Raw genomic sequence first — 10,430 nt, 5'->3', positions numbered from 1 at the left:
GCGCATTTAATTTTTAAATCTCTAACTTAGTATGCCATTAGTTTTAAAATATTCATATTTATTAGTTAACATTAAACAAATTAATTCTTATATATGCATATAAGAATCTATAAAGATACTTCCCCTAATTAAGTTTGGTGAGACTGAGAAGGCTCTCTGTTTTCTTTGTTTTGATAAATGTTAAGTTATAATTAATTTTTTTTGGAGTTTCCCAGAGGATTGCAGATAGGTAACAGATTAGTCTGTCAAAATAAAGTTAAGCGTTAAATTCTTCTAATTTTTTTAGTATTGTTAATCAATCATAAAAGAGTACAAAACAAATAATGAAAAACGTAATTTTATGTTTTCCAATAAAAAAATTTCTACACTTAATTTCTTAACTAATATTTTCAGGGCACTTGTTAGCATTTTATTTTTCATACATATATAAATCATGATACTGAATGTAAAACCACATGTTTAAGTAAGCCAAAACCTTCTCAGTCCAACAAATCTTAGTAGTACTCATTATTGCAATTTTTCAAGAAATGTCTTATACGGTTTTGCTAACTTAGGAAAATGATTAAGGAATAAGAAAATATTATTTTTATTAAAAAAAAACACCGTAGAATGTATTAACAAAATTAAATGTTATAATTTTAAATTTTTTAACCATTACCATATTAGAGCCATGGAAAGAAGAACTGTTTGTTTATATTAAAATACATTATTCACAATCATTTTTGGATGAGTTTAATTGGAAGGATAAGCCAAATTTCTTGACCTACAAAAAGATGGCGAAGCCACCTTCGCCATGCCTTAATGGGAGCTTATTGTGATCTGTATTTTCCACAGGCAACAAGAATATTCACTGCAGAGGGACAACCATGAAATTCTGTTCAGCACTTCTTTGAAAAAAAAAAGGTATGATGAAAAAAAGCATAACAATAAACAATTATATGACTTTTGCAAAGTACACATACCATGTCATACTTATGGGAATCTTTATATATTATGTGACATTAAGGGTATCCACGTCTCTCTCAATGGACCTAACCTTAAGCATTAGTGATTGAACAACTTTTTTTAAACACTATTTCCATCATATTCCACTATATATATACCTTCTATAACTACCATATATATATATATATGACTTCCCTGTACGAAGCACAATACCACCACCTCAAGATCCTAGAATTTTCGTTGCTAGCTAGTGTTGTAATTTTATTTAAGTGACAAACAAAAAGGAAATGAAGAGGAACAGAAGTTTTTCCTTACTCTTTTTCCTGTCCTTGTTGGTGATTATCTTTGTCACCTTCTCTATTGTTTCTGTGGAAGCAAGGAAGACAAACATCAAGAAAAAACTTCACAAACGTCACAAAGGTGGTCACACTCAAGGATCACATTCTCCATGCCCAGTGCCAACCCCTCAAGGGAGCAACTTTGACGTTTTGTCTTTTGGCGCCAAGGGAAATGGAGTTTCTGATGATTCAGAGGTAAAGAAAGAAAGAAAGAGCATATTAAGAAATTAAAGAAAATTAGTGAGTTTCAATTGCTAGAGTTATAACATTGTCCAAAATGTATATGCAAACCAGGCACTTCTAGCTGCATGGAATGGTGCATGTAAAGTTGCTGGTGCTACAGTTAAAATTCCAGCACAACTCAAGTTCCTCATCAAACCTGTTACTTTACAAGGCCCTTGTATATCTGACCTTACTCTTCAGGTTGTCTTTCACTTCTCACTCTTTTATTGGTTTTAAGTACTAGGTCTTTTTAGATAAATTTATCCATAAATTTTTTTTATTCATAGAAATCAAAGATATATACTAAGAAATTTATAAATATTCTGTTCAATCAATTAAGTTAGACCTTTCGATTATTTATAAATATTTATAGAAAAAGAAAATAAAAAAAAATGAAATGAACTTATTCATAAATTAAAAATATTTTTAGAGAAACTCAAATTAACTTATGAATTGCTATTAACTTATAGAAGAATATTATTTTTTGTTTTCTTCTTCTGCAACTACTTATAAAGAAGTTGATTCCAACATAAGGTAATTAGTCTCAAAATAATAGTTTGCACGAGCTTTAGAATAAAATGTATAATTTGTATTTGCATAGCATAATATACACGCACACACAAACAATATCTTATGTGGCATTTTGAAAGTTGTATGTTTAACATGTTAGTGCAAATTAAATTCTAACAGATAGATGGAACTCTGTTGGCACCTCCTGAAGCATCTACCTGGCCAAAATCCAGTTTGTTTCAGTGGATAAATTTCAAGTGGGTGCGGAACTTCACCATCAAAGGTTCTGGCACTGTTGATGGCCAAGGCTATAACTGGTGGAGCTCCTCAGAATTTTATGACATACAGGTAAAATTACCAGAAAACAGCAAATTCAAGAATATGTGATAAAGTTAATAAAAATTTCAAACACAAGTAACTCACTTTGTATTCATGATGAATTCTTGCAGAAGAGCTACTCCAAACATATTCCTGGCATGAAACCAACCGTAAGATTTTGTCTGACAGTCTAACATACTAATTTGTTTAGTCTAAGAACAGTTTGGATAAACTTCTCAGTAAAATTTTGAAAAAAATTAAAATCATTTAGCTTTTCCGAAAAACTGTTTTTAACTTATAAAAAGTTATCTTTAGCTTACAGGAGAAACACATTTCATTTTTCTTCTATATAAGTACTTATTGAGAAACTTATATGTATAAAAACTAAATTTCTATTAGTTTCTCATAAGTCTTGTTTGGCATTTATCATATGCAGGCTATAAGATTCTACTCCAGCAACTTTGTAACAGTTCGTGATATCAGAATCATAAACAGTCCTCTGTGCCATCTAAAATTTGACAACTCAAAGGGGATTAAAGTTAACAACATTACAATATCCTCCCCGGAGAATAGCCCCAACACTGATGGCATTCACTTACAAAACACACAGGACGTAGAAATTCAACGTTCTATCATTTCAACAGGTAAGGTTTTAGTTTAATTTATATATTTTAAATGACTGTACATTCCATTTATACCTGCAGCTAGCATAGTAGAATCTTGTAAATTGTTAAATCATGGCCAGTATGGTGCATTTGGCCACTTTACTACTTTGACATAGAATGATTGGCTGAGAGACCCTTTTCAAGTTTAAACGGTAAACTGTCACGGCTAACTAACTTTTGAAACGTGCACCTTATAAAATTATTTTAACAGCTGAACTAACTTTAACTTTTGTAACACTGTGCATAGTAGTAGGTACCTAAACCAGACTATATATATATATATGGTACCTATATTAAATTTTATCTCCTGATAGTTGGTCTTATTTTATATTATCAGGAGATGACTGTGTATCCATCCAAACCGGTTGCTCTAATATTCATGTCCACCACATTAATTGTGGCCCTGGACATGGTATAAGGTAAGAAAAAAAGTTATCTACAACCTAACCTAACTAGTACGAATTGGCATCTTCCTTTAGTGATTTTGTTAGCAAAGTTAATCACACTGATAATTCATTAATTTTACATTTAATTTTCTTTATATAGTTTGGGAGGATTAGGAAAAGACAAGAGTGCGGCATGTGTGTCTGACATCACTGTTGAGGATATATCTATGAAAAACACTCTATATGGAGCAAGGATCAAAACATGGCAGGTATTAATTAACTTAATTGTGCACTTAACTTGGTTATAACAAAGTCTGGTTATTGACATTAATTTGAGTTCTTTTTTTTCTTTATAATTAACAGGGAGGCATTGGTATGGTTAAAAATGTGACATTTTCCAGAATTCAAGTCTATGATGTTATGTACCCAATAATGATAGACCAATACTATTGTGACAAGCAAATCTGCAAGAACCATACAAGCACTGTGGTGATTTCTGGGGTTAAGTTTGATCAAATACATGGAACTTATGGTATGCAGCCTGTGCATCTAGCTTGCAGCAATTCCATACCATGCACAGATGTTGATTTAACTGATATTCAACTGAGTCCCTCCCCTAAATATAGAGGTTTGCAACAAGCTGTGTGCTGGAACTCTTATGGAAAATCACAAGGGCCCTTTCTACCTTCAAGCATTGATTATTGCTTGAGAAGTGGTGGTGGATTAATCAAGAGGATAGCAAGGTCACATGATAAAGTGTGCTACTAATTGCAGATGAGAGCCTTAGTTTTGAGCCTAGTGGCAGCTTCCCTTCTACAAATACTATTTTAACTGTGGGAAGGTGATGATGTAATTAATTTAGTTCTTTTTTTCCATTGGAATTAATGTACTAATAGACTTTGTTTATTAGTTCAATGTTGAGTGAGAACAATATTTGGGTTTTATTAATTGATGAATGTTTTGTTGGTTATCCTCCACTAATTTTTTAGTTGAAAATTTGAAATCAAGACCTCTAGCTAAACTATAGAATAACCTGCACAAGTTGTGATCTAATGGGTTATATATAATGATATATATGTAGATAAACGTAAAAAAAAAAAAAATACTTCTCAATAGTAATAAGACACTCTCCAATAGGAAAGAAAATGACACGTAAATTTAAATTATACTACATCCTCTCTTTCTCTCTTTAGCAATTAGCACCATGCAATTCTTCCAATTTTCGTTTTTGTGAAACTCTAGTTCATGCAATTCGTATTGAAGAAATAAAATCCCTTGGCTTTAATTCTTGTTCATGCAATTCGTTTTTGTTGTAGATGTGAATGGCAGGGGTGTAGGTTTGGCTCTGCTGTGGAAAGATCCCCTTGAATGTCACCTTCTCAATTATTCTTCCAACTTCATTAACATTCAAGTTCATCAATCAGGCCATCCAGTGTGGAGACCCTTAAAGACATAGAAGGAAGCACTCTCGAAATCTTCTGTGCACCCTAGCACAAGACACTTCCTTCCCTAGGTGTATCTTTGGTGACTTCAAGACCTTCTTGCTCATGGTGACAAAATAGGACTCGTTGATCATCCAAACTGGCTTATCAATGGTTTCAGCGAAACCCTTGTTGACTGCAACCTTTATGACCTTCCTAATGGAAGAAAAACATGGTGCAATGGAAGAAAAACTTGACCAAGGGCTTGCAACAACTGTTTGGTTGGATCTTTTTCCTAATTTCAAATTGTTGAATGGAATCTAATCAAAATCTGATCACTCCCCAATTCTAATTAGATTGAATTTTATTAGAACTCTCAATTAGTTTGTTAATTAGTTTTTAGTTTGTTAGAGTAATTGCTTAGTTGTCAGTTAATTAGACTAAAAAGGTCTTGGATTGAATAATTCAGAATTTTTTAATTCTAGATTACTCAATCCAAAATAGAATTTTTTAATTCAGAATTTTTAATCCATTTTAAAGTATTTTTTATTTATTCAGGGGATGTCTACAAGGGTCCTCCGGAGAGAAACGAAAAATGGAAACAAAGTATATGTAAAATTTAAAGCCACCAATTCTCTTTATATATACTTCATATAATTTTATCAACTACGTTGTCTCATGTGGATTTATGTGTGTGTGTGAGATACAAGATAATGTGGCTATATTATTTAATTTTCACTTTGCTATCATAATTTTTACTCCTAATAAAACTCAACAGTAAAATAAGGAATAACTACTTCTAAGGAAAACCAACAATAGAAAGATAGGGAATAAAATCTATATATTAAAATCGCTAAAACCTAACAAGTCTAATCAATCTAGATATATAGATTCATGATTTGTCTGTTATCAATACCAGTGAACTAATTCTGCCCCACATCTATCTATCTACTTGTCCCTGATCCCTCATGATGACAAGCCTACCTTAATTATCTATCTTCCAAATGCCCTTTGCGAAGACTCAATAACTAAGATGCATTAAAATTACATTTATTTTAGATGTTTGCTAAAGCATGGGCATTGGGGCATTAAATCATGCGAACCCTATGATTTCTTTCTTTTATTGTTCTATTAAGCGTTACCCTCTCCCGAGTGGCCTAAAGACTAACAGAAAACAAAGTCTGAGATGCAGAATAAGCAAGAAAGAAAAGCAGATAAAAAAACTTGGAAGGAAAACCCTCTAAAAAATAACCCGATAATTTCTTCCTTTTAGTGTTCTATTAAGCGTTACCCTCTCCCGAGTGGCCTAAACCCTAACAGAAAGTAAGTTTCGAAATACATGATGAAAAAAGAAAGAACGGTAAATAAATAAAAGAACCTGAAAGAAATTCCTCTTTTTATTGATAACTCTTGAAATGCTCCATACATCATTGGCTTTTTAGGCCTGTCAGACCCTAACTAGGGGATTAGCCACTCATAGTCATGAGGGCTTTACAATAAGAAGGGGGGAGGGGGTGAAAGAAAGATAATAAGAATATAAGAAAAGGGAAGGAAAAGGAGAGAACTGAGTGCCAGAAGCCTGAAAACTAAGCTCTCAGGAAGTGTGTCTATTTTCCTAGGCTGACCCTCTTATTTATAGGTGCGAACTTGGGCTTGGGCTTTTCGTAGTCTCGCTGAGCACAAAGCCTCGTGCTCAGCGCCACATCGTGCTCAGCGCGTGTCGTGCGCTTAGCGCCTTGACTTCTTGCGCGCTGGGCGCGTCCTGCGCTTAGCGCCTTGCTGGACTTGGGCTTCTTCTGATTTTCTTTTTTTTTCCTTTATTTCTGCTCTTTTTTGCTTGTTGTACCTCCCTTTTCACATCTGCAATCAAAATTCGAAATTAATTAAATCTTTCCAAATTAAAGCATAAATAACTGTTAAATAATTAATTCTGAGTTAATTTTAGATGATTTTCCACTATTAATTTACTATTATTTAGCAGTTATCAATCCTCCTTCATTTGTTTGCACCTCACTTGCACATGACCATTCTCACTGCAATAGTAACATTGTATGTTACTCATATCTCGTTGCGGACGCAATTGCGATTTGATCTTCCTCATGGCCCATCATGTCTCCTTGAATGATTCCTCCCTTGCTCAGACTCCACCACAGTTATTGCATGGTGTTCATCATCAACATTTTTAGTTCTCATCATTTTCTCATTTTCTCTAAGAGCGACAGTCACCTCATCCAACTTTAAAGTTGATCTTCCCACAAGCAACGTTTGAACCAAAGCTTTGAAGGACCTTGATAGTGAGGTCAACAACAACAATATCTACTCCTCATCAGAAAGTTTATTAGTTGCATTCAAAAATTGGCATACTAGCCGATTGAACTGGTTGATGTGGTCATGGAGATCTCCTCCCATCTCTATTTTGAGTTTATACAACTCCATATTCAAACAAAGACAATTGGTTAGCGACTTTGACGTATAGATATTCTCGAGCTTCTCCCACAAGGCCTTCAATGTTGTCTCCTTCAACACGTTATTGAATCGTGCTCACGACCCTCCTTTGGATCGTAGTCCACTTAGTTTCATTTATAGAAACAGACCTTTCATCTTCTAATGCCTAATCAAGACTTTGTTGCACCAAAAGGTCTTGAATAATACTTTGTCAAATCATAAAATTTATTTTTCCATCAAACAACAGTATCTCGAATCTTTGTGTGCTCCCGACCATAGCTCTTATATCACTGTTATTTAATCAATGCTCACACAAACAAAATTACCCATATCCACAAAGGATCGTGAGAATATAACAAAGATTACACTGTAGGAAAAATAATAACAAACACAATAATTTAACGTGATTCGACACCTCTTACCTACGTCCACGGAACCACCTCAAAAGTATTTCCTTATCACAAAAACGATTACAAGATTGTAACTCACCCTAAATAGTGTATCACTCTACAAACTCGAGTACCCCACTCAATGGTTACAAGAAATGATAACACTCTCACACAAAGTCACTTTTCTCTTAACAAAGTAATTTTGCTTTACAATCTCTCTTCTCACACACTTTCTCTTCATGTGTTGTTTCTTCACTAATTTTTTTCTCTATTTGTAGTGAAGATTGTCACCAACTATAATAAATAAGTTCTCTTGAAAGTTGAAACAAAAATAATTTGCAATGCATCCATTCAAATAAACTTTATCTAGTAAAATGTAATATTTCACTCTGTATTTAAACTACTTGAACCTTAGTGATAAAATTTCATTTTTCACTATGGATGCACCTTATCTTTTGACTTAAAACTCTACATGATGATGTATTACAATATTAGACAGGTTGGCTAAGACATGATGCTAGAAACATTCTTTCCAACCTATACCACTCTCCCAAATTATGGTTTATGGAAACTCTGATCGAGATGCTTTACAACATTTTCAATCTCTATGTTTTCTTTGCACACTCTTAGGATTTGCATGTGTTTACATTTTGAACTCGGAAAGTTGTTCATGCCCTTTCAGCTCCTCAGACAAAATCATTGCTTAACATCAGTATTCCATGCTTGGAAACCTTAATATATTTTTATTGGCCCCCTTTCATGAAACTTTTGGCTTTTAAATATTATACGTGTACATATATAGAGGATAGTTATCGAATTAACCTAATTTTAGAGGGAGATTCATCATTTAAATCTAAGCACCTACCATCGTTTCTCATGATTCTATTCTCTTCTTTTTATAGAATCACTTTACTAATATCCCACTTTTTCAGTAGAAAAAACTCTAAAGTTAGATGCCTTATATAACTTGATGCTATATTCTAGCATGGAATTTAATTTGCTGAGAAGGGATTGGGAAAAGTGGAATTAAATCTGTAGTTACTTATATGTATTTTAGGTTCAATATGCTTTGTGACTTCCTTGTTAGCTTAGAATATGGGGGTAAATGCCTGAAATTTTTTTACCTATCATGGTATCACTTTCAATAAAATAAAAAAAAGTTAAGGAGCTGATTAAAATAATAATCTTGACGGCCACGTAAAAGACTGAAGAAAATCTTTCATTGAAATCTATGTACCGTATTTTAAAGTATTTAACTCTCAAACTAGAGTAATTAAAGCGCCACAAGCCAGGCAACTCATGCGGCTCATTAAGACATTTTTCTTCGTATTTTCTTTTTGTTACCATTTTTCTTCGTAAATAGTAGTTGGTTTAAATATTTTTATTCCTGCCTCTCTAAATTTTTTAAATGAAAAAAGAACAGAAGTTAAATTCAGTTAATAAAAAAATGGCAGAATAAAAAACTAACAATAATATGGAAGTAGTGGGAAGTTAATATAGATTAGAAGAAAAATTTTAAAGTTTAAGTGGTTTAAGGATAATAGTGTCTAATGAAATGTGGACAACAAATATAGATATTCCTTTTATCATTAGTCTTAGATAATATAACATATAATTGCTTTTGTTTTGGTTTTCTTAAGTTTTTCTGTTTTGATCTCTATTTTATGTTAATCCCAAACGTCAGAATTCTACATGACTTACAGAGATTAAAATAAAAATTTGATGGTCTAAATAATAGAAATTAATATGAAAAAATCAATATAGAAGGAATCTATTAAAAAAAACTTTACTGGTTCGTAGAGACTAATTAAAACAATAATACTAGAAACTAATGTGAAAAAAATAGACTAAATTACTCAGTAGTTCCTTAACTTTATTATAGGTTGTAATTTGGTTCCTATTTATTAAAAGATATAAAATAATCCCTTAATCAATTATTGTAACACATTGATTTTTTTATTAAAAAAATGGTTATTTTCAATTTTAGGACACCACTCAAAATGTGAAATTTATGGAACCAACTTTTGTTTAGGCCAAAAAGGAATATAAACAAAGTGAAAGTCAAAAAAAGAAATTGGGTGGATTGAATTTTCAAAATCAAAATTCGAGATCCGACTAAAATTCAACAATTTGTATTGGTACGAATTTACCAAGTTATTGAATTGATTCGGATCATATTGCAAACTATACACACAGAAGATTCTCCAAAATTATAGTTGCCTATCACATCACATTACATAATGTGCCACTCCCTTTTCGAGGTTTCTAGGAATTGAGCCACGAAAAACGCATTCTTAGACGAACAAGTTGTTGGCCCATCATAAGAACAAACGGAATGGGTTTTTAGTCATTGGCCAATGTTACCTCCAAAGGCAATTATTATTGCATGGTTTGGTCAACTGGCTTTAGGACTTATGGGTCTTCGCTGACCTGAAATTCTCATTGAAATTTTTGGTATGGACTGAGCAATGAACATGACCCGTAATAGTTACTTGTCTAGCCATTGGAGTCTTCAGTTGGACAATGTGTCTCACGGGTTGGATCCTTTGCGACAAACATTTCAGTGAAACCTTCTTTGTGCTTTTACTTTTTCAGTTCTTTCCTCAGTACACATTCAACCCCTCCTTTCTATGACCACTTTAACCTATGATTATAAACTAAAACAACAAGCTAATAAAGACTTTTATAATATATCACCTTTAACCTATTTAACAGTTTACATTTCACACTTACCTTATTCATGCATGCATGAGATTAGGCCAATTAACATCAAAGAAAAAAAATTATATGA

The 10,430-nt window shown here is 32.7% G+C and overlaps 1 protein-coding gene across 1 annotated transcript; it reads left to right on the top strand.

Moving 5' to 3' along the window:
- Positions 1-1,148: 1,148 nt before the first annotated feature.
- Positions 1,149-4,361, top strand: LOC114409668 (polygalacturonase At1g48100-like). Its single transcript, XM_028373209.1, has 8 exons — positions 1,149-1,478; positions 1,578-1,706; positions 2,196-2,363; positions 2,465-2,503; positions 2,770-2,977; positions 3,336-3,417; positions 3,545-3,653; positions 3,748-4,361. Exons 1-8 carry the CDS (start codon positions 1,233-1,235, stop codon positions 4,150-4,152), a joined length of 1,386 nt encoding a protein of 461 aa, XP_028229010.1. The 5' UTR covers positions 1,149-1,232; the 3' UTR covers positions 4,153-4,361.
- The last annotated feature ends 6,069 nt before the right edge of the window (positions 4,362-10,430 follow it).

The sequence above is a fragment of the Glycine soja genome, chromosome 1, assembly GCF_004193775.1.
Source record: "Glycine soja cultivar W05 chromosome 1, ASM419377v2, whole genome shotgun sequence".
In the NCBI taxonomy this organism is placed as follows: Eukaryota; Viridiplantae; Streptophyta; class Magnoliopsida; order Fabales; family Fabaceae; genus Glycine; species Glycine soja.
This window is presented reverse-complemented; position numbering and strand designations above follow the sequence as displayed.